The sequence below is a fragment of the Phoca vitulina genome, unplaced genomic scaffold (genome assembly GCF_004348235.1).
Source record: "Phoca vitulina isolate PV1807 unplaced genomic scaffold, GSC_HSeal_1.0 scaffold54, whole genome shotgun sequence".
In the NCBI taxonomy this organism is placed as follows: Eukaryota; Metazoa; Chordata; class Mammalia; order Carnivora; family Phocidae; genus Phoca; species Phoca vitulina.
Genome location: NW_022589757.1, coordinates 1,155,540 through 1,181,294, shown reverse-complemented (window position 1 = coordinate 1,181,294; position 25,755 = coordinate 1,155,540). Strand labels below are relative to the sequence as shown.

General features: G+C 38.5%; 1 protein-coding gene across 3 annotated transcripts in view; it reads right to left on the bottom strand.

The window, feature by feature from the left end:
- The window catches only part of SMYD3 (SET and MYND domain containing 3), a 689,934-nt gene that overhangs the window by 535,753 nt on the left and 128,426 nt on the right, over window positions 1-25,755 (bottom strand). For 2 of the 3 annotated variants that reach the window (XM_032389456.1, XM_032389458.1), the window contains exon 2: window positions 7,632-7,695. In XM_032389456.1, coding sequence (XP_032245347.1) covers window positions 7,632-7,695 — 64 coding nt within the window. Of the gene's footprint in view, window positions 1-7,631; window positions 7,696-9,317; window positions 9,645-25,755 lie in introns of those variants that run through there. The other variant, XM_032389457.1, reaches the window with a different exon arrangement.

Here is a 25,755-nt window from a genome sequence, read left to right as displayed (position 1 = left end):
GTTTCTAGGAAGAAGTTGCTGCGGCTGAGGTCGAAGAGGTTGCTGCCTGTGTTCTCCTCAAGGATTTTGATGGACTCCTGTCTCACATTGAGGTCTTTCAACCATTTGGAGTCTATTTTTGTCTGTGGTGTAAGGAAATGGTCCAGTTTCATTCTTCTGCATGTGGCTGTGTACAGATGTATATTTTTATGTATATTTTTAGCCATAGCATATAAGGGTCTTATCATAACCCAGCCCCTCCCATCTCTCCAATCTTATCTCCTACAACCTCTGCTGCTGCCCCTGGTCCACCATCTGGCCTTCTTATCCTTCTTGAACAAACCGTATTCATTCTTGCTTTTCCATTTGATGTGCATCCAGCCTGAAACTCTTTCCTCCCAATCTTGGCATGTCTTGATTACTTCTTTCAGGTGTCCACTCAAATGCCACTCCTGACAGGTCTCAGATTGACAGACAGATTAATAGATGATAAGACAAGTAGATAGGTAGGTAGGTAGGTAGGTAGGTAGGTAGATAGATAGGTAGGTAGATAGAGACAGATCTCGTTACAAAGAGTATAGATATATCTATATATTTCTCCCAACGTCTATACATTTGATATACAGAAATATGTATACAGTGTGTGTACATAGGTACGCATATATGTATGTATGTATACACAAACATACCAAACAACCTCCCAATCTCTATGCTTTTACCCCCTTTATTTTAGGCACAAAGATAATATTATATATCACTTTATTAATTTATTACCTGCCTTACTGAGAAAATATAAGTTCCATTGGGCAAAGGCTTTCTTTCTGTGTCTTGTTCAGTAATATTGTGCCAGAGGCTAGAAAAGTCCTGGTGTTAACCCTATTTGCTAAGTAAATCAGTGGATGGATGGATCCATAATCAGGTCCTTCCTATCCTCACTCACTAGCCTCACCTCCAACTCCTATTTTTTCCTGTATTTATTTTTTTTAAGACTTAATTTTTTTAGCGGAGTTTTAAATTCACAGCAAAATTGAGAGGATGGTACAGAGGATGCCCATATACTCCCTAACCATTCCACATGCACAGCCACCTGTATTATCAACATCCCCACCAGAGGGACATTTATTACAAGGGATGAACCTACAGTGAAATATCATTATCGCCCAAAGTCCATGGGGAACACTGTTGCTGTCCATTCTATGGGTCTGGACACATGTACAGTAACGACTATCCACCATTATCCAACTCCACTTTATTCCTCTAACATGACAAGTTTGTTCCTGCTTCAGTTCCTTCACATCTGCTGTTCTTTCTATGTAAAACATCTGTTCCAGAGCTTCCCATGGCTGGCTATTTTTGGCAATTAGATCCCAGGTCAAATGTCACCTCTACAGGAAGTCCTTCTGTAATCACCTTTTCAAAGGTGAGCTCCTGCTCATCCAAAGCACATTCACTCATATAACTGTGGGTAATTGTCCCTATCTGTCTCTCCTGCATCCATAATATAAGCTTTAGGAAAGCCAGGATCTTCTTCACTTGCTCACTGCTAACTGCCCACCACCCCAACCCCCAGAATAACTTAGAACAGGGACTAGCTAGTAGCTACTCAAGAAATATCTATTGGATAGGGGCGCCTGGGTGGCTCAGTTGGTTAAGCAGCTGCCTTCGGCTCAGGTCATGATCCCAGGGTTCTGGGATCGAGCCCCACATCGGGCTCCCTGCTCAGCAGAGAGCCTGCTTCTCCCTTTCCCTCTGCCTGCCACTCTGCCTACTTGTGCTCTCTATCTCTGTCAAATAAACAAATAAAAAATATCTTTAAAAAAAAAAAAGAAATATCTATTGGATAAACTCTGGAGATAACTATATAGGAAGAGGGAGAAGTAGATGCTGACATAAGTGAGCTAAATCCCCTTATCTACCAGCACAGGAAGTCAATGGATAATGCCTACACAGATGGGTCAGGAAATACTTTCCCACGTAGATTCTAAAAAGAACAAAGTCAGATACAGAGAACAGAAAGGCAGTTGCCACAGGCAGGGAGTACGGCGTCAGGGAAATGAGTGCAGTGATCAAAAGGTACAAACTTCAGGTTATTAATTTTAAAAGTCTTGGAGATGTAATATACAAGACGGTGACTATAGTTAATAATGTGTGTGTGTGTGCACGTGTGTGTGTATGTGTGTGTGTGTGTGTACACACACACGTATTTTTTAAGTAGGCTCCATGCCCAGCATGAAGCCCAATGCAGGGCTTAAACTCACAACCCTGAGATCAAGACCTGAGCTAAAACAAGGAGTCCGATGCATAACCAACTGAGCCACCCAGGCGCCCCAATACTGTATTGTATATTTAAAAATCTCTAAGATGATAGATCTTAAAAGTTCTTATCACAAGAAAGAAGATTATAATTATTTGTGGTGATGGACGTTAACTAAACTGATCATGATGATCATTTCATGATATATACATATATCACATCATTATGTTACATACCTAAAACTAACACAGTGTTGTAGGACAATTATATTTCAACTAAAAAAAATAAAAAGAAAGATTACTATGGACAGATTATTTAAAGATAACGTAATGTTTCAAAAACTAATTCTAACCAACGAGTATCACTGATGAATGTATTCATTCATTCACTTAACCAATCATGTTACATCTGCATCAGGGAACAATAATGTACCCCCTGAATGAGCCTGGCTATCTAACTGCAGAAATGGCCAATTAAACCAATAATTAAGATAATTTCTGTGTGAATAAGGAGGGACACAAACTAGTCTTGGGAGTTTAGGAAAGGAGGGAGTGACATTTAATCTGGGTTATAAAGGATAAGTAGGAGTTCAGTAGGTAGGGGGTCAGGTCTGGGTCCAAGCCCAAGGACTCACATAGTCAAAGGCTCAGAAGTAAAAGCGTAGCAAAATCCACAAGCTTGAATTTCATCCTGAGGAACAGGGCCAGGGCTTTCCGCTGGCGAGTGACGGCCATGCTCACACTCTAGAACAAAATGATCACTCTGGCTCCCATGTAGGAAGGAGGAAAGGAGGGGGCAGGAGGCACAGACTGCAGTCAGCGTAGCAGAGAGGTCAGAGGCACACGCACAAGAGAGCGGGTGAAGAAACTAGAGAAATGAACCAATTTAGATCTTAAGTAGTAAAATCAGCGGGACATGTTGATTAACTGGGCGTGGGGCCAAGAAAGGACATCAACCGAAGATGATTCCAGCATGACAACTCAGACTGCTGGGTGGTTGGTGGATTATTCACTGCAGTTGAAAATCAAGAACAAAAGCAGGTTTGGGCAAAGATCATGCACTGAGGGCCTGCTATATGGCACTTGAGATATGGGTGCACCACCAAAGTAGAGGTACCCCGTAAGGCATGGGTCTGGTTCTTGGGAGAAAGGAGAAGGCTGGAGATGGAGTCTCAAGAATGATTAATGTACAGATGCGAACTGAAGTCATGGGAGCAGATGGGACCACTCAGCAGGTGAATGCAAAGTGAGCAAAGACAAGCTTGGGGCCCCAGATGTTGGTAGAAGTCAAAAACTTAAATATGATCAAATAATTTCAACCTTTACATGGTATTCTCTTTTTATTTACAATTAGATATGAAGCCAACTTCCCAACAGAACACTCAGTTAATGTCCTATCAGTCTGAAGCCTGGCACAGAACTATTTATGAAACAAACAAAGGGCTTGGTTTTCTCCATTATTACCATTATTGAGTGTTATATTCTAGACCCCAACTTATTAAATCGTCCTGTTAGTGCTGACTAATACTAGATTCATCACAAATAAATCAGATCATTCTATAACTAAACATAAAGTGTAAACCCACAAATAAGACCCACATTTTTATTTTTTTGTTAAGCTTTTATTTATTTATTTGACAGAGAGAGACACAGTGAAAGAGGGAACACAAGCCGGGGGAGTGGGAGAGGGAGAAGCAGGCTTCCTGCTGAGCAGAGAGCCCGATGCGGGGCTCGATCCCAGGACCCTGAGATCATGACCTGAGCTAAAGGCAGACTGAGCCACCCAGGTACCCAAGACTCACATTTTTAAAGAGGTCTATAATTACTAAATAAAACAGACCTTCTCCCTGCTAATACTTTTTAAAAGTATATAAATTGTAATTTGGTACAGTACGCAGCTGCTTATTTTGCTCAGCAATTAATTCGATCAGAAATGTATATATTATGAAGCAAGTTAAATCCAGAAGAAGTAAAATAATAATTAGTGAATTTGCTTGAAATTGGTTTACTTGTTAGCAACATTGCAAATTTTGAGTGTGCTTTTTTTTTTAAGATTTTATTTCTTTCAGAGAGAGAGAGAGAGGGCGTGCGCACATGCAAGCATGAGCTAGGGGGAGGGGCAGAGGGAGAAGCAGGCTTCCCGTGGAGCAGGGAGCCCAATGTGGGACTCAATCTCAGGACCCTGCGATTATGACCTGAGCCAAAGGCAAACACTCAACTGACTGAGCCACCCAGGTGCCCCTGAGCATGCGTTTTTAAAAGAAAACTTAGCCCACTCCTCTTCTTTCATTTCAAAATCACCTATGATGCTCTGGTTATACAGAAATCAGACTAGTTCCCATATCTAAGCCCTCTATCGCATTGTATGACACATCATAATAAGGTATCCACAGAGGAATTACAAAGCCACTGATGACAAAACACTCTCCAGTGTAAGAAACAATAGTGAACATAGCAGTCAATATATACATATATATGAACACTAGGTATGAAGTGTAGATGAACAGTTTTGTGCGTACCCTCCACTCACAAAACAAACACATTGAGATTACCTCTGGAAAACAGAAGTAGGAATGGGGAAGGAAGCTGGAGGAAACATTCACTCTTCTTACTTTAACTTTCTGTTTAAAAATGAAATGTGAAAACCAGTAACACTGAATCCACCCTTATGGGCGTGAGGGATATTACGCCTCATAATACCTCAATAGCCTCCCTCACACGACTCATTGATGCCATGGCCCCACACATCAAATGCTAAGCTAATGAACCAAAGTTATGTCCCTCCGGGGCAAATATATTATAGATTTTATGCTACAAATTCACATCCTCTATATCAATTTCCATTCCGAGGGCATTTGCCTCCTGTTCATTACTGTTCATAGTTCAGTTTGTCAGTTTAATTTTGTGCTGCTTTGTAGGAATCCACAATAATTACAATGTTTAATTCTGTACCTGAAGGGTAAGCTAAACAGGGCAGTTTAAATGCGTATGTTCTGGCCAATCTTTGACTCCCATCCCGCCTCTACACACATCCCATCCCCCTCACACATACAAGCATATGCCCTAGTTGGCTTATATATGATATCTTCCATCTTACTAGCTATTTTCCCATTACTTTCTACAGTATATCTGACGATGACATTATTATTGATGCTACAGTAAACAGTTAATATATGTGGTCAAAGTACATGCACCACAATGAATCAAAATGACATACCCACCCACCAAACTCCCTCAACACATTCTGATCAAATAATGTTTTTTTTTCCTTGAGTGTACTACAAAAGGAGGAAGTAGCATTGGAGAAAAAACATAAAAACTGGGGAAAATAAAAGTAAATGTTTAGGTCATTGAAACTGGAAAGAAAGTTCATCCAGAAGATATATGTAATTTGTCGGTTCTATACATAGTCTTCTTAATTTGAAGTTCCTTGAAACGAATCTCAGTTTCACATGAATAAGATAGATAACATCACCATAAAATAGTCTATCTAGAATTTATCTTGTAGAAAAAAGGATGGCTTTGTTTTCATAATTTCCTTTTTCTTATTATTATTACTAATGATCTTACATAAATCTCGTATCGTTCTGTTACAGAATTTTTGCTTTACAAAATGAGGCAAAAATAATCCAATTATTTTTCACATTCCCTATTTTTATTAGGGAAGTGTTACTTCAAACCTTCTATTTTAGTATTTTTTGTTTTGTGTTCCTTGGGGATTGAGTTGCACCCTCATTAAAAACAAAACAAAAGCCAGGAAAAAATGTGAATACCACAGGAAACAGAAAGCTACACCTAATCAGAATGTTAGAACAAAAATAAAATTTGGGCTTAGAAGAGAAATTAGAACTCTGGATCCAAATTCCAGGGCCTATTAGGTATAGGATGTTTGGCAGGTTACTTAAGATTCTGTAGCTCAGCCCCCTGACTGGTAAAACAAGCACAATGGTAGTAATCTCCCAAGATTCATATAGGAGTAAACAGAATAAAACAGTACCTGACACACAGGAGAGATCTTGTAAATATTAGTTCTTATTAGTAGTACAGATTAGGAAGCTGAGGCCCAGAGAATTACCATGCTTTCTTCGGAACAATTTAATGAGCTAATGGCGCAACGGTCATTAGAACTTGGGTCGTCTGATTAATTTGTATGCTTGTTTGCTTAGGTTTCTTCTCTCTTAAGATCACTCTATTTGCAGTCTGGAGAAATTACTTTCATAGGAGAAAGTGAGAGAGCGAAACTCCCTCAGATAAGCATAGCCTAGATGCCGAAAAAGGAAAAGAGGAACACTAGGTGTCCGCGTGTGCGTGTGCACACACACACACACACACCCCAAAATAAGAAACAAAAATGATGGGTGGAAGGTTGAGAGCAAGTGACACAGACACAAAACCTCCAATTACTTTATTATATGATGCAATTCATTACAGCATAATTACATTTCTTATGAAATGATTAATCATAAGGTTAGAAGAAAAGCTTATGTTGAATGTTAATTATACACCCTTTAAAGAATTTCAAAGACATTAACAATGGTAATCTCACAGACTCTCTGTCAGTTGTCCTAAATTAAACTCTTGGAACACAATTTGGCACTATCTTTAAAAATTCAAAATCATGTATCCTTTTACTCATTGATACAGCTGGGAAGAATTTACCCTACAACTAATTTGTGAAGTGTGCAGAAATGTGTACAAAAAGATGCTTGGTCCGTAACTGGCAATACCAAAAAAGTTAAGCATTCATTAAAGAAGAAGTAACAACTGTGGTGCGTTCATGTAATGGAATCAGTGGGATGAGACCAAAGGGTCCTCTGGACAGGTTATAAAATGAAAAGGAGAATTTAGGTATATAAGAATAACCCATCTCTGTTTTTCTAACAAAGAGAATAAATATTCGAATGTGTTAGGAGTAGAAAATGTTGCAAAGACCTAAGAAACTAGGTATCTCTGGACAATGGACTGAGGTCAGGAGGACAAGAAGATAGGAGTGAACATTTTTTTTCATGATATATGGATATTACGTATTTAGTTTATATATATATATCATATAAATGATACTTTACCATACACATTAATTTTTAAATTAAAGGAAAATAAGTTAAAATAAATCAAAGATTATAAAAAACAAAACAAAACAGAAATAGGCCAATGGGCATAATGGAGCACAAATTAAGAGCAGAGAACTTGAAGGTTTCACTTACATAGAGTTGAACATTCTTTTTATTTATTCATTTATTTCAGAGAGAGAAAGAGAGAGAGCATGTGGAGGGAGGAGCAGAGAGAGAGGGACAAGCTGACTCCACGCTGAGCTGGGAGCCCAACGAGGGACTCGATCTCAAGACCCTGAGCTGAGCCAACTGAGCCACCCAGGCACCCCTAGAGCTGAACATTCTTACCTGACACTTAGCACTACAGTATTTTGCAACTCGGCATTGAGAACACCGCATCAGCTTTTCCTTCCTGTTTAAAAAAAAAAAAAAAATTCACATTAGGAAATGAGTGAGAACCATATATGTTTGAAGAAAGAAACATAAATCAACATACTGATGCCAATATGTTCTGCTCACCCCACTGTATGCTCCTGTAAGATTTAGATTTTCACATTGATAAACATCTTCTTTCATCTTCAGTGTGACACATGGACATGACAGCTAATGGTCCTTTTTCTTAATTGTGGTGAAAAATATGTAACATAATATTTACCACTTTAAACATTTTTAAGTATATACTTCAGTGTGTATTAAAAAGTTAAAAAGTCAAGGCCCAAAATGGAGTCGCTTTTCCTAAGCCCTATTATCATGTTTGAGACTTAACTACAGTTTTGGCTCTTCCAAAAATGAAATCTAAAACCAGTCAATCACGGGTACTAGTTAGATAACCTGCTTGGTAGACCCCTGCTCTCCCCTAAGGAAAGTAACCCACTTTTTCACCTAGTATAATTTTCTTGTTGCTGCTCTCTCTGCCTAGAGAAGTCTTTCATTTTGTACAGCATCTCAGGGCTAGTTTCTATCTGCTACATTGGATGCTGCCCAAATCATGAACCACTGAATAAAGCCAATAAGATCTTTAAACTTTACTCAGTTGAATTTTGTTTTTTAGCAAATGGCATTAAGTACATTCACTTTGTTCTGCACATTACGACTACTAATGTTCATTCGAATAAAAAAATAAATTAAAATCAGAGATTCCCATTGAGAGCAAAAATTTTACTCCATAGAGGTTTTAACTCTCCATATGAAATACAGAATCCAGTCCCATCAACTAGTTGAAGTATTCTATACTCCTCAGATATAAAAATTTTGTAAGTCTTAACTTATCATATAGTTTAATTATGAATATACTCCTTCTGGAAAATGATTTTAAAATTCCATTAAGGGGCACCTGGGTGGCTCAGTTGTTAAGTGTCTGCCTTCGGCTCAGGTCATGATCCCAGGGTCCTAGGATCGAGCCCTGCATCGGGCTCCCTGCTCAGAGGAGAGCCTGCTTCTCTCTCTCCCACTCCCCCTGCTTGTGTTCCCTCTCTTGCTGTCTCTCTCTCTCTGTCAAATAAATAAATAAAATCTTTAAAAAAATAAATAAATAAATAAAATAAAATAAAATTCCATTAAATCCAGTTACTTTAGACATCCTGAATTGAGATGCTCTAAAGTTACATCCCCCTAAATCACCTGTGTAACAAAAAAGCAAAAATGAAAAAGTTGAATTATAAAATAAAAAGAATAAATGTGATGATAAAATTAATAGTGACAAACAAAAGGCAGGAAGGACTGTGGATAAATAGAGGGTACCCAAGAGCATTAAAAGTCAAACTGTAATATTACTATTAGTAACAAAACAAGAACAAATCCTTCTAAGCACTTCTAATGCACCAGGTACTCTTCATAGATTTTTACATCTATGACTTACACTTACTTTCAAACAGTCCTTTAAGTAAGCATTCTTATTATGACAACTTTACAGATACTTCAATTGATTTTCAAGAGATAAAAAGTAAAGAGCAGTGCAAACACCATAAAGGGCAGGTGGCAGGGATACTGAAAGGGTAAGCAAGAATCCTAAAGAGAATAGGAACCTAAACATACCTTCACTTCTGGGACAGCGAGGGTCAGACATGGAACATAAAACACAGGGAGAGGTTAAAATCTAAGTAAAGGGAAGCCAAAATGCCTCCCTTCACCAAGTAGAGAATTGTAGCCGCCACATATCAACACCCCAGGCAACAATGCAAACCCAGTAATCTGGCCTTCAAGTTCTTGGCTTTGACCATCAACCATATTACCGCTCTTGGATAAAACTGGATACAAACAAAATCCACCACGGGGCGCCTAGGCAGCGAAGTTGGTTAAACGAACGACTTTGGCTTTGGCTCAGGTTGTGATCTCAGGGTCGTGAGATCAAGTGCCAGGTCGGACTCCGCACTCAGCACAGAGTCTACTTGAGATTCTCTCTCCATCTGCCCCTCCCACTCATGCTCTCTCTCTCTCTCTCTCCAAAATAAATAAACCATTTAAAAAAAAATCCACCCACTGGCTATTTATGAGACACACTTCAAATAAAAGGACATACAAAGGAGGATGAAAACGATATGCCAGGCAAATATTAACCTGAGAAAAAGCCTGTGTAACTACATCAATTTCAGGGGAAAAAAAGGACTTTACAGTTAAAGATCTTGTCAGAGATGAATAAAGTCAATACTCAATGATAAGAGACTCCGATCCCCAGGTGTAGGAACCTAGTGACAAATATACCCAGTCTCAAAATATAAGAACAAGTAACAGATCTGAGGGGAAAATGACCAACACAGTAAGTTAATACATGTTAAGGCCCTTAAAATAGTGCCTGGAATATAGTAAGTACCATGTAAGTATTAGTTATACCTATAGAAAGATATAAAGTCTTTTTCAGGAATTCACAGACCAAGCAGATAAAGAATAAGGAGCTGAATAATTTACTTGATTTCATGCAATACACAGACCCTTACACCTGTTATATTAAGTATATTCAAAAAGTCCTTTTAAGCATCCACTGATCATTTACAAAACATGCCCAGAAAGTAGACCACAGAGCAAATTTCAAAAATCCCAAAGAATCAATACCATATAGATCATTTTCTCCAATCAAAAAGGAATTAAATTAGAAATCAGTAACAAAAAGAAACCCAGGGAAATATATGCATAAGCATGCTTTTACGGAATTCAAGGATCAAAGAAGAATGATCATAAAATTAGAAAAGATATATATATTTGTTATTAAGTAGGCTCCACACACAACGTGGGGAACAAACTCACAGCCCTGAGATCAAGAGTCACACGCTCTACTAACTGAGCCAGACAGGTGTCCTGAAAATACGAGATTAAATAACGAAAAAATATAAAAACTTGTGAGATAAAGCAAACATCATACTTACAGGAATATTTATAACTTCAAATGTTTACGTTAAAAAGAAAAACTGAGGGGCGCCTGGGTGGCTCAGTAAGTTAAGCATCCGACTCCTGATTTCGACTCGAGACATGATCTCAGGGTTGTGGGATCAGGCCCTGCGTGGGGCTCTGCACTCAGTGAGAAGTCTGCTTGGGATTCTCTCTCTCCCTCTGCCCCTCCCCCCACCCCTCTCTCTCTCAAATAAATAAGTAAATCTTAAAAAAAAAGAAAAACTGAAAATCAAGGAGATAAATATGCAAATCACGAATTTAAATGTAAAAATAGCAGAAAACGAAGGAAAGCAGGAAGTTACATGACAAATCCACAAAACGAAATAGAATACAATGACATAATAGAGAAGACCGATAACATCAACAAATGTCTTGCAAGATTACATAGGAGGAAGTTTACAAATAAATAACAAAATGGAATGGAACTCAAGATTCAGTAGACTGAAAAACAAAAGGGAGAGAATTCTGACAGAATTTTCCAATCTCCTTAACTCTCCCCATAAAAAAAATGACAGTGCAAGTAAGACAGCAAACCTGAGTATCACTGCCTGCCCTGGGAAACATCCCAACAAACCCAAAATATGAACGAGGAGAGGAAACCACTACCAGCTCTGAGACTTAAATCAATATATTTGTGGGAGAAAAACAAAGAAGGCAGCTGGGCTCCCAATAAGCCTGAAAACAAAAGAAGCCCCAAACTGCCAAAAGATACCCAGTGTGTCCAGCCACCCTGAGAACAGGTAGCCAAAAGCGGGAGAGGATGCTTTGTGCAGGAACAGTCCTGAGGATGAGTCACTGGGGTCCCCTGAATGCCACCTTCCTCAGACCTGGCTCTTCAGATTTTCCCTCATCTCCCTCTTTCTGGTATAAGTTATTCAGAGGCAACTTCTGTTCCTTGCAAATTAAAAGCCCCAGCTGTATGAAGTGTTTCTTCTCAATTTTAAAAATTAATGAGCAGAATCAAGATACCTCAGAAGGTCAGTGATGAGCAGGTTAGCAAGTCAAACTCGGTCCTCTCCCTCCCATAGCTACCAACCCAGAGCTTTAATGAATTTTAACACAGAATGTTGGCAAAGTAAATACCAAAATTGGTCCAAGTGCCTAAATAATTTAATCATTTTGATGTGTGAAGGAAACTCCTTAATATGAGTTATTTAAATGTTCAGTTATTTTTACATATCAAATAACTAAACAAATTTTTCTCAAGTTTCAAAAAAAGGTCAACTGAATCCAAGAGAAAAGTTGTGTGTGTTTGATCAGAAAACCACTGAGCCTTGGTAGAGTTACTGCTTCTCTCTCAGGGGGAAGATTCAGAGCAATAGCATCTTGTGAAGCGAATTCCAGCACTGCAAAGGGGAATGAGTCAAATGAGTTTCCTTCCAATACTAAAATGATTTGGTTCTGCTTCTCTTGTACAGCCAACAAATATAAACTAGATTTGAAGATGACAAAAGTTGTGCACGTTCTAAGGCAAATTGCAGTAGTCTCTGAGGCACAGAGAAGTAATGAATACAGAATTTTCACAGATTGCAGAAACATCCTGCTTGCAAAATAATTAGCTCAGGTCCAAGTGGACTTCCTGAACGAAAAGCAATCTGCCCCTCCCCGCCACTCATGCGCTCTCTCTCTCAAATAAATAAATAAAATCTTAAAAAAAAAGGGGGGGGCAAAGCAATCTAAGGAAATAGGTTAGCAATGTATCAGTAAGAGGAAATGATTAATTTTTTTAATTCTTTTGCCCTCTCCACTTAAGAGATAAATAGTATTCTACCCCCAAATACAAGATATTAAAATTATTTTACACCAAAATCAGTGTTATCTTTAACTCTACCCACTAAAATAGCAAAAAGGAATCCCCTATCACTTATTCATGCAAACTGTGATATGCTGTAGAACAGTGTCAAATCACAGAAAATTCTTAGGTTGCTCAGTGCCCCAGATACAGTGTGGTTCATAGAGCAAAACAAGTCCTCTCTTCCAAGTAAAGTCTGGGACCTAATGAGTTTCTCCAACAGCATAGGCAACAGAAATGTTGAAAGGAAATGAAAACAGAGCAAAATTACTTGTTCTTCCAGTATACAAATTAAGAAGTTATATATGAATACAGGAGAAACCACTGTCTCTAAAAAAATCAAAGAAGAAATGATTAATTGGCTCCTTCAAATCACAATAATTGGGGTAATATTTAAGGGAATGTCTCTTTGTCCTTGGTTATCAGCGGGAGAAAGTATCCCAGGGTTTAAAACTCTGCCCTAAATTAATATGGGCAGGTGCCAGGCAGAGGAAAAGAAGTTTCCTGGAAAGAATATAGAAAACAAATTCTAGTGATTCAAATTCCCGCCAGCGTGGGCACCTGCAGAATCCATTTTAAACTTTGTGTAGAGAAAACAGTGTATCTACAACACATTCATATATAGTATGCTTAGTACACAGGCAATATGTCTTGATCCCCTCGAAGTCTCCCAGCGTGCCTTGCAGGAGAATCTCACTGTCGACACTCACTGTTGGCCAGTCTGGCCCAGGCAAAGGCTCAGGAACCACAAGGAAGCTTGTGGCTCCTGCCCTCCAAAGCAACTCATTTGGACGGAGCACAGCCCTGTACAATCAGAAGCAAACCAGAGGACACTGTGTGTCTTTGCAGCTTCTTCTTCTGAGCTGAAGATCCATGCCCAGAAATCTTTTGCACACCTCTGTGCTTTTTCAAGGACCAAAATTTAGTTTATGGCTGATCACTGTGACCTCTGAGAAGAAATGTGAGCTAAGAAAGAGAACAGAGCTCATTAATTAGAGTCTGCATCACTTACACTCGCTAAGGAGTGTTGACCATGGGATGTCTGATGTAGTATCCCCTGCCTTAATACAAGGCTTAAGGAAGATTCTCTGAGAACAATCCCTATGAAAATATTCCTTCACACAATTAAGACATAAAATGCTCTGTGGAGTATGAGGAATATGAACTGTCTTATGAATAAAGATATCTAATTTTTTCAAAGGCAAAAACCAAATAATTAAGTGAATGAAGTCTAAATATAATTTTTAAAACAAAGAGAGCAAAGAAATAATATTTCTTCAAAGAATTTTTATGTTTGTAAACAACATTGAAATCTCAGAATCCTGACTCATTAAAAATGTTAATGTCAGGTACCTGAGTACTTGGCTGTTTCCCCATGGAAATTTCTGAAGCAAATGAAATTCTCCACTATGAAAAGGAGATTATCCTAATAAAGTCATGCAATTCTATCCAAGGGTTGTACAATTACTTTTACTCTGACCAAATAAAATACACTGCAAAATGCTAAACATACAGAGCTCCCTTTGGCATAAATATTCATAGTAATACAGATAAGAAATCTTCCATTTTTGTTTCCAGATGGTAATTATGTTGGTATGGGCCCAAAGGCTTCTTTTTAAATTAAAGAGGTTCACATCCACCATCCAGCTAACTATCAAATAGTTTTTTTTTTTAAGATTTTATTTATATAAGAGAGCGAGAGTGAGTGAGAGAGCACAAGCTGGGGGAGAGACAGAGAGAGAGGGAGGAGACTCCCCACTGACCGGGGAGCCTACACTGGCTCCACACAGGGCTTGATCCCAACCCCAGGATCATGACCTGAGGCGAAGGCAAACGCTTAACTGACTGAGCCACCCAGGCGCCCCTCAAATAGTTCTTAATACAAAATAGCAGATGTGGTCAAAATAACACAGACTCATAATACAGGAAGGCAGAATTGGTTTGGATTCATTTTTCTACATCCCCTATCACTTTATTTCAGATTTCTAACATTCAAAGTACAAAACAAGAAAACATAATGATTAATATTTCAGGAAAAGAAATGAATCTATGATCCACAGTCACCATAACTTCCTGGGCAAAACACAGCAATTTAAACCCACATTAGTGCTTAGAGAAAAAGCATGGCAAAGCATCTGAGCCAAATGAGTCAAGGGAGGCAGGGCATCTGACTTGGGTACTTCTCTTTCCACTGTTCCCTGGCTCCTAAATTAAAGCTATTGTACTTGGGGAGACAGTGCTACCTGATGAACATAAACTTCAACTGTTAATTCAGCAAGGGTTCAGTAACTGGCCACCATGTAGACAGCACCCTGCAAGGTCCTGTGTTGATAAATGCAGAGAGGGCACGACAGTTACGGCTCCTAGGAGCTCAGGATAAACAAGGACAGATCAACACATACCACTTGCAGAACAAGCCACAATACAAAACCGAGTTCTGAGAAGCAGCACAGACTATAGGACCTGAGTTGAGATGAAGGAAAAGTCACATTCTGATAAAAAGTGACTAAGAGAAGATGGTAGGGCTGCTGTTAAAGAAAAGGGAAGTCCCCATTACCTAAAAGGGAAAATGTTAGAGCAGTCTAGAGTTCAAAATCGGCACTGCAAGTGCTATGATCTGAATGTGGCCCCACCAACATTCAGCAGTGGAAATCTTAATCCTTAAACGTGACAGGCACTTAGCTTATTAGGACGGAGCCTTCATAAATGGAATTAGTGTTCTTTTTTTTTTTCTTTTTTTTAGGATTTTATTTATTTATTTGAGAGAGAGAGAGGAGCAGGGAGGAGGAACAGAGGGAGACAGAGAAGCACACTCACCATCGAGCAGGGAGCCCGATGCGGGACTCGATCCCAGGACCCTGAGATCATGACCTGAACCGAAGGCAGACGCTTAACCAACTGAGCCACCCAGGCGCCCTGGAATCTGAAAAAGCACTTCTTTTTAAGCAAGAGCCCCCTCACCCCTTCTACCAGGTGAGGACACAGAGGGAAGTCACCCGCTATGAAGCAGCAAGAAAGCCTTCACCAGAATTGGACCATGTGGCACCTTGAGCTTGGCCCTCCCAGCTTCCAGAACTGTGAGAAATAAACTTCTGGTGCTTAAAAGTTACCCCGTCTGACCTTTTGTTAGAGTAGCCCCAAGGAACTAAGACCCCAAGCCCACTCCCTACTGGCAGTGTAACCTTGCAACTTCCCTTGGCCTCAGTTTCCTCTCTGTAATGTGGGAGCAGCACATCACCAGTAAAGGTGTTGGCTGGACCACATGAGATCATCGGTCCAAAGACCCTGCTCACGCTGTACCAAGCACACCATCCAGCACAGAATTAAAAATGAGGTGCTGAGAGTAATATTTTCAGAGTGCTCCAGATAATTTTGTCTATTTCTATGCCCTTCCTGAAAAGAGCTTCTTGTACACCTCTCCCATGATTGCTAAGAAAGCAAAACCCACAGGTGGGACAAATCTGGTCCTCTCCATGCACGCCCACAGACACTACACTAGTACCATTTTTTACTTAGCTCTGAATCCCAGGTTTGACCCTCCTCATAAGTGTTTCACGGCTCAATCTCCATTCACTGCAGTTTCTATTACCATTATTTTTAATTTGGATCAGAATGATTAACTTGAGTGGTCTGATTCAAGAAGCTAAAGACATTTTTGGAAAGTTTATTTGTGGAAATGACAATCAGAGAGGATTGTTACAACTTCACTAAAATTAAAAGTCAATCACAACTCCTGACATTCTGTTTTCTTGACGCAAGGTAACGTCTACCACAAGTTAAAGAGAAAACATCTTTACAAGAGCACAGACTTAAACTTTCCTCATTATATGTTTCTCTACAAAATTTAGCATTATGTGCTCAGGCCCCTCTTCATGTTTAAAACTGGTGACTTACAGCTGTTTTTCAGGCAAAGCGTATGAGTAAACTGAAGAAATTTGTGACCAAAATGCAATGCTGAAGAGGGATCTGTTCTAACGACGACATCTGTGTTCCTAAATAGGAAACCTCTTAAGCTCAGTCTAGTAATACGACTCTGGTAAGTCTAAAAGATGTATTCAATTTCCACAAGTCTTCCAGAAATCCAAAATAAGAAAAATGTGAGAAATAAGAAAAAGATCTGATTTCACCCAAAGAGTGAAACCAGAAATCCTTTAAACATATAAGCATTGCTAGTATAAATATCACCCAGCATATATAAAAAAATAAAAATACCGTGGGGGTAGAATTTCAAAGATGTATAAGAATATTTGATCAACATTTTCAACAATATTCTATGACGTAAGTGTTCAAACTAGCAAAAAATGGTCACCTTGATTTCAGTTCCAGGAAATAGTTTGTCACAAAGGAGGAATTCTCTGTATCTTCCTCTAATTAAAAAATGAAACTTAGGAGCACCTGGGGGACTCAGTCGGTTAAGCATCTGCCTTTGGCTCAGGTTATGATCTCGGGGTCCTGGGATCGAGTCCCGTATCGGGCTCCCTGCTCAGTGGTGAGTATGTTTCTCCCTCTCCCTCTGTGATCTCTCTCACTTTCACTCTCTCTCAAATAAATATAAAAATCTTTAAATAAATAAATAAATAAAAGTATCACAAGAGTCTCTTGCCCCCCCACTCGTGCTCTCTCTCTCAAATAAACAAAATAAAAATGAAACTTAACAACACCATGAATCTATTTTAGCTTTAACAGCAAAAAAACCAAAAGCCAAATTCACTATCTAATTATACTAATCTCTTCATTTCAGAGGCCCGGAAGCATCTTCTCTTTCTGCCTTCTTTAAAAATTTGCCCTTCTATTTTATAATTAAGTATATTACTTTGTTTAACTTTTAATTACAAATTTCCTCAAGTAGTCTTGGAAATAAGCATAATGAAATCTCAAGTAACTCATTCTCTCTTTTGGAGAACAAAATGAAACTTTAAGTTTATAAAGAAAGTGGACAGGGCGCCTGGGTGGCTCAGTCGGTTGAGCATCCTTGATTTTGGCTCAGGCTGTGATCTCAGGGTCTGGAGATTCAACCCCAGATGGGCTCCTCACTCAGCGGGGAGTCTGCTTGAGGATTCTTTCCCTCTGCCTCTACCCACCCCCAGTGGCGTGCTTGCACGCTCTCTCTCTCAAATAAATAAGTAAATCTAAAAAAAAAAAGAAAGAAAGTGGACTATGCTGACCTAGTCCCCAAGTAAAAATAACCCTTAAGAGGCTTAAGACACACAGAATTAAATGTTACACCTGCTAATGCATTGTAATTAACAATAAGTTCATAAAGACTTGTATAATCATTAGCTGGCAACCATGCAATGAGTTAATGGGTCAGTGAGGGGGGTTTTCAAACCTCTGTGGTCCTCCTAAAGGGAGCAGGTGGTATGGTCAATACCGGGCTCTCCCATGGCCCCAACTATCAACCTCACAGATTCCATTTATCAAATGAGGACATTGCTTTTCTCCAAACACTTAGGTGAGATTTTTGGAATAGAAATTTTGCTTAAAGTAGGTATAGAAAGGTAAGACAAATACCAGAATTTGGAAAATTGAGAAGGCCTATATAGAAAAAATAGGAGAAACTATGACAATGTACCAAAATTGAAGTTAGAAATGTACCAGAAGGAAATTTCATTTGCCCTAAAATTTGGACTTAGGCTCCCAGGTGTGGAATAGTGAAGGTAAACTGTGCAGAAAAAATTCTAAGAGAAAAGCACTTTAATACTGGATACTTCATTTATTATTCTGCAACTACAGGTAATAAATATACTTCTTTGTCCCTAAAGTTATTCTAATATAAAATAATAGTCATGATGATAATAATAAAAATAAAAGCTCCCTAGAGGGGAGCCTGGGTGGCTCAGTGGGTTAAGCATCCAACTCTTGATTTCGGCTCAGGTCATGATCTCAGGGTCATGGCTCAAGCACTCCATGCTCAGCAGTGGAGTCTGCTTGGGATTCTCTCTCTCCCTTTCGACCTCTGCCCCTCCCCCTAATCTCTCTCGCTCACTCTCAAATAATCTTAAAAAAATAAAATAAAACCAAAAGATAATAATATGAACTAATAATAAAGATTGTACTTAATTTTATTACATATTTGTAAACAGAAATATACGACATTCTCAAAAAAATCGTATTATTTTACACATGCGGTAAGGGATATTTGACAAATATATACTATCTGATCCCTATATAATTATGTATGAATGTGTGTATGTATGTAATAAAGATGTATCACAATGTATTTTACAATTCCATACTGATAGAATTAACATCATATCCACCCTGATAAACATCTGGGTTGATTCCAATGTTTTACTATTATAAACAATGCTATAATGAATACTTGCATTATGCAATGAATTTCAAAACCATTTGATCTCATTCGGGATTTAAAAAGACTTAAAAGGACTATAAAGAAGTTTTATTTATGTGGGTTATATCTATAAATATTTGTATAGCTATAAGTATTTACCATAATAGAGTAAAACTAATAAATTTTAAAATATTTATTAATGCATTTAATAATCCCATTATATGTTGACATAAATAATGTATTTCTATTAAAAAAGATTTTCTGAAACAAAAATTAGTGAGGAGAGTGGTACTATTTTGCATTTTTTAAAATCTCTTTATTGCCTGGCTTAACAGAAGGCAACTAGATTCTCACTTCTGTTTCTATTGAATAATCACATGTCATATTACTCCTAGAAAATTCCACTGTATACACTAGTGACGGAATGAGACTTAGAAAGGCAAATAATGACTTAATATTATTATAAAAATAGCTTTCACCTTCTAGATCCCTTGAAAGGACCTTGGGGAGCCCACTCTGACTTCCATGGCTTTAGAGTACATTTTCCTAGATGAGGAATGGCTCAGGTTGTGCAAATGCACATCCTGAAGGTTTCGCATTTTGACAAATGCATCTCCAAAGTGGTTGCAGGAATTTTACACTCCCACAGCAGTTTAAGAGTTCCCTTAAATCTATGTTTCGTGAACCCTTCAAGTTGTCAGTCATTTTACTTTCTGCCAGTCTGAATGATATGGAATGTTATCCACTATGGGTTTTTTTTTTTAAATAAAGATTTACTGATTTATTTGAAAGAGAGAGAGAAGAGAAGGGGGGAGAGTCAGAGGGAGAAAGAGAGAAGCAGACCCCACACTGAGCACAGAGCCAGACCTGAGGCTAGATCTCACCATTCTGAGATGATGAATTGAGCTGAAACCAGGAGCCATCAGAGGCTTAACCCACTGTGCCATCCAGCTGCCCCTATATCACTGTTTTTATTGGGCATTCTCCTGATAAGCAGTCAGATTTTGAGCAGCCTATTCAAGTTCATTCACCATTCAAGGTTTCTCTTCTGTGAATTACCTGTTCATATTATTTACCCATTTTCTACTAGGTTGTCTTCTTAAGAGATTAAACTCAATTTATTTTTTAATAAATTATTGACTTTAATTTCTTGTCAGATGCATGCTTTGTAAACTAATTTCTCACAGACTGTGTCTGTATTAATTTCTCAACTAGGCACTATAAGAGAATATAATACAGTAAACCCTATGGCCTGGAGCTGAATTCTAGTTTATCACCTAGTAGCTATGTGATACTGAGCAATTTAATCTCTCTAAACCACTAAATGCAAGTCAGAATATTAATAGTACCAACATTACTTGGCTGTAATGTGAATTAAGTAAAACATGTAAAACTCTTAACATTGTGTTTGGTTCATAAAAAGTGCTAATTAAATATTAGTCTTCTTATCATCAGATTATTATTATTCCCTTAAAAGATGTTTTTAATAGTAAACTCTCAGGGCGCCTGGGTGGCTCAGTTGTTAAGTGTCTGCCTTCGGTTCAGGTCATGATCCCAGGGTCCTGGGATCGAGCCCCACATCGGGCTCCCTGCTCCGTGGGAAGCCTGCTTCTCCCTCTCCCACTCCTCCTGCTTATGTTCCTGCTCTCGCTCTCTCTCTGTCAAATAAATAAATAAAATCTTTAAAAAAAAAATAGTAAACTCTCAAAAGTTCCTCGATATCATTTGAAATACTTTGGTGTTGAGTAGAAATGTTTTTAAAAGTTTAACTATTCTAGAAATTCAGAATTTCACAAACTTTTTGTTTCCCAGTTGTTTCCAAGTTCTTCATATAGCTAACTCTAAATTGTTGGATCAAAGTACAGAAAGAGTACGAGTCATTTACTGAAATATTCATGTAAATAATTAAATGGTAATTACCTCTTAGCTTAGAAGCAACCAAACACGAATACAATTCAACAATGAAACTAATGTTTTGGGGAAGGAAAAAAAAAACTAGTCTTTTTGGGAAAATTGTTGGTCAACATAAGTTTTAAATGTTCTAGAAAGTTAACACCTGCACCCAAATACTAAAAAACTTCTCTACATTTTTCTCTTATCTCAAAAGAAAAAAAGAATCAGATAAAATAAGGCTGCATTGAATGCTTTTATTTTTCTACACAGATCACAGGAAAGGCTGAGGAAACCGTAATGCATCAAGTTTGCCCTCCCCTCATTAGGCTGGTAGCAGAAAGTATTCAGCACAGGAGAGAAAAGATAATAAACTCTTTGCTAAGGTAAACTAAGCCATTTTACTAAAAAGTAATTGCCTTGTTTATAGCTCATTTACAATAATCTTTAGAAAACAAATTTTTAACTGATCAACCTTGACTAAACTAAAAGAATGCCAATGGCAATAAATTATAACATCTTTTTCCCCAAGAAAAAAATGAGAAAGAAAATAATTTTTGAAATGTCACTACTCAAATGGTTTTAAAAAATTATGTGATATTTTAAATGGTAAATTTTAATTATCTTTTTTCTAATACAAAGATCTTTTGGATGCCACATCCTTCCTGTTGTTGCTGTTCTTTATTTCACTCCACCATAAAATCACCAAAGACTTTTTATACCATGGGGCGCCTGGGTGGCTCAGTTGGTTAAGCGACTGCCTTCGGCTCAGGTCATGATCCTGGGGTCCCAGGACAGAGTCCCGCATCAGGCTCCCTGCTCAGCAGGGAGTCTGCTTCTCCCTCTGACCCTCCCCCCTCTCATGTGCTCTCTCTCTCTCTCATTCTCTCTCTCAAATAAATAAAATCTTCAAAAAAAAAAAAAAAGACTTTTTATACCATGGACTGTGATAGTTCTGGAAATATACAAAACAAAAGACATAGTTCTTGCCTTCAAGGACAGTTGGTGCTACAACAAAAGCAGACTAGCAGGAACAGCAATAATGCTTACCAAGCATCTATTATGTGGTGTCAGCTACTGTGCTAGAAACCTGTAAGACAGTAGTAGATGAAGAGTCGCAGAAGTAATAGTTATCGGTCATCACAGGTCCTAGGGTATGGACAGAGAAGAGGCAGCTAAATTGTGGTAAAGACGATCAGAAGTGGGGATGAAGAGGCCAGGTGTTGGATGGATGTTCACCTCACCAAGAATGACAACAGGAATAATGATGAAGAAAAAGTGAGCCTGAATGTAAAGAAATCACTGGAAGGTAAGGTAAAGGGGAGGTATGATGGCAAATGCTTCAAAGGAGCTGGCAATTTTGAGGGAGAAGAAAAATTATCTCAAAGCAGCAAAGGGAGCACTCCGTTTCTCTAGACCCTGAGATACTTTTAGGGTAGGAAAAAGCAGCCACTACTTGGGAGGATAGGAAGCACTGTCCTCAGAAGGCAGTCAGGTTTCAGTTAGAGCAAGAAGGAGAAGGAAAGGGGCGCCTGGGCGGCTCAGTCAGTTAAGTGTCTGCCTCTGGCTCAGGTCATGATCTCAGGGTCCTGGGATCGAGCCCCAAGTGGGGCTCCCTGCTCAGCAGGGAGTCTGCTTCTCCCTCTCCCTTTGCACTTCCCCCCACTTTCTCTCTCTCTCCAATAAATAAATAAAACTTAAAAAGAAAAAAAAGGAGAAGGGAACACTCAGAGGCATTCAGGATATGGAGGTTTGAAGATGAAAGAATGTTCCAGGTGATATAGAAGGTGGGGGACAGTGTTGAGAAACGGTGAAGAATCGAGCTAGATTAGGGTAGACACAGAGCCAGATGGAGCTAAGGCTGGTACTGATGGATAACTTGACATGTTACGATTTCAGAGGCCAAGCCCATTCCACCAAATGCTGCTCCTAAAATATCCCTAATGCAAAATGACAAAAGTTATAGCCAAAATATGTAACAAAATTCCAGGAAAATTCAAGAGCAAAAGCAGAGCACTACCAGAAGCCAGGTAATAAAAAGTGATCAGTGAAACTGGAAATACAGAATGAATTAGCTGAGTAATTAATAAAAATTAAGTAATCTTCCTGGGGTTACACCCTAGGCCCTGATCTCTTCAAAGTCCATAGTCTACAGTCTTAAGCAGTGTGAAAATGCCCAGTTATGAGCTGCTTCTGAGAGCCAGGCAAGGGGTGGCAAAGCCTAAATCAAGGCAGGGAAAGTCAAAATACAGGTGGGATAATGGTTACAAAAATAATCAAGAGCCATTTTTTAAAACAACCTGGCAGCTCCTCAAAAGGTTAAATATAGAATTACCCTGTTACAGCAATTCTGGTCCTAGGTATATAGCTAAGAGAAAAGAAAAAATATGTCCACACAAAAATGTGTGCATGAATGTTCATACCAAAGAAGTGAAAAGACTCCAATGTCTACGAACTGATAAATGGGTAAATAAAATGTGGCATATGCATGCATTGGGCTATTATTCAGCCATAAAAAATGAAGTAATGATACATGCTACAACATGGATGAACCTTGAAAATGTTATGCTAAATTAAAGAAGCTGGTCACAAAAGAAATCACATGTTCTATAACTCCACTTATATGAAATATCTGGAACAGACATATCCATAGAGAAAGAAAGTAGACTACTTGCCTAGAGCTGAGGTAGTAACGAGGTTAACTGGGGTAAATGAGAAGTGCCTCTAATGGGTTCAGAATTTTTGTCATGGTGATGAAAATGTACAAGAATTAACTGTGGTAGTAGTTTCACAACTCAGTGAATATAGTAAAAACCACTGAACTGTTTACTTTAAACAGATAAACTGTATGGCATATGATTTATATCTCAATAAAGCTGTTGCCCCCCAAAAAAGACAACCAAGAGATGGCTATATCCCTCTGGTTAGTTCAGTTCTATTCTAATGTCTGAGCAGAACAAAGAATGTTGGGCAAAGAAAACTCTACTTCTAAGGTGAATACAGCCAGCCCTTTGCTTCCATTACAAAGAGAGAGCAGTGGGACTTCCACACAATGGCTAGATCCCGCATGGACATATTCCAATCTCTGATGCCTCAGGGCTCACAGTCTGTTCTAAAAATGGAGGTAAAGCCTGCACCACCCTTCACATTTCACACTTCTCTTACCTTCTCTCTACACGGCTACTAGGGAACTGAGCAGACTTTATCTGACATAAACAAGAATACTCACAAAATAGACACTAGTTTAGGGAGTCCCAGGAAAGGCTCTCTATTAAAATAAAAGGTTTAAATGCAATCTGAATCAATAGATTTCTTTATTTCTTTAAGGATGAAAGCCGCGGAAGAGTCAGTGAACACAGGATATGCTTATATACAAACAAAGATATATTAAATAATTCATTTAAATTACAACGTAACAGATACAGATGAGAAAATTAACCAAGGATAGCACTGAAGAGATTAAAGACACTGCCTGATGACAACACGTGGAGAAGACAGCCAAAGTCTGTCAATGCTTTTGTGCAGAGTACCATACACAAATTGCAATCAAGTTAAATAGAAGACTTCAAGATTTTCTCATACCATGAAGGAAGACCAGTGAACTCAGACTGCCTGACACATGCACTAAAGGCAAAGCAGACTTCCTGAAAAGCAGGATGCATGCAGCCATGAATGTCTCCCACAGTGCCCTGCACATCTTACACAGTGAACAAATGTGTGTGAAATGAATAAAGGCATTTACATATAAAAAGTACTATCACCTAGACCTCCAAGACCAGTAATGCTTGAGACCTGTAAAAGAAAATCACAGCAAGTTTTTCCAAAATGGTTCTCTCCTAAATGTCAAGAGGCAACTGTTAGAATGGTCTAAGGATGGCTCTTTGTGCTTCTTACACCTTGTATCTCACAGATAAGTGTAAAATAGTCTCTACCTTCATTCAGATAACTATTCCAACAAACACAATACAGTTTTCAAAATTTTATGTTAGAAATCCTTGGTTTAAGGGCAAACTCAAAATTCTAACCTGGTAATCACACATACTACTTATAGATTGAGTGTGCTAGGAAAAAAAAAGTGTACACCATGTTTTTCCCATCTGCTTATATATACAGATTTTAAATTTTATAAAAGTTCATAAGTGAAAATATGTGCACACACAGAATAAATGACCTTTTTTGAAAAAAAAATTATCTATTTATATGAGAGAGAGAGAAAGAGAGAAAGCACAAGGGGTAGGGGCAGAGGGAGAGAGATAGCCTTAAGCATAGTCCACACTCAGCAAGCAGGCTGACACAGGGCTCAATGTCATGACCCTGAGATCACATCCCTGAGATCACAACCTGAGCCGAAATCAAGAGTCAGATGCTTAACCTACTGCGCCACCCAAGCGCACCATAAAATAATCATCCTTTTTTAAATAGCTAACACCCAGAAACATTAGCTACCAAAAATGAAAATTAGAGAGTAATTGTCATTTTAAGAAAAAAAAGGAATTCCTCATATTCACTTCTCAAAAAAATTTACTAAAGTATCTTTTTAAGTGGAACTGTTTCTGTTACACTTAACATTATTAGATTGATATAAATTTTATTTCCACTTGTCATGCCAAGACTACATCGCTAAGCTAAAATAAAAATCTGCCTCTACATATACATAAATACAAATAAAGTTCCTAGCATTCTTAGACCGTCGATTAGCTACATAAGCAACTCAGACAATGGGTCCAACCTCTCCCCAAGTGAGGTGTCTCTCCTCCCTCCCCCTTCCCAGGATGCTTGGGAAGTGCAGAGGGAAGGCAGGAAAGATACCAAAGGAATCAGCAACATGGCCTCTGTCTTCACAGCACGATCTACCACCAAGGAGGGGATCTGAATGAGATAGGAGACCCTGGCAGTCACTGCAAGGAGAACTCCTGAGAATATCCTCTTCACAAGATGACAGAAGGCAACAACTACTGATACTAGCAGCCTTCATCTGGGAGGTCGACAACACATCAGAACACTGAATTCAGAATCTGCATCTCAGTAACATCTCCAGGTGATTCGTATTTCATTAAAGGTAGAAAAGTATTGGTCTAACGTACAAAAAATAGACATACCTTAAAACTGAATTA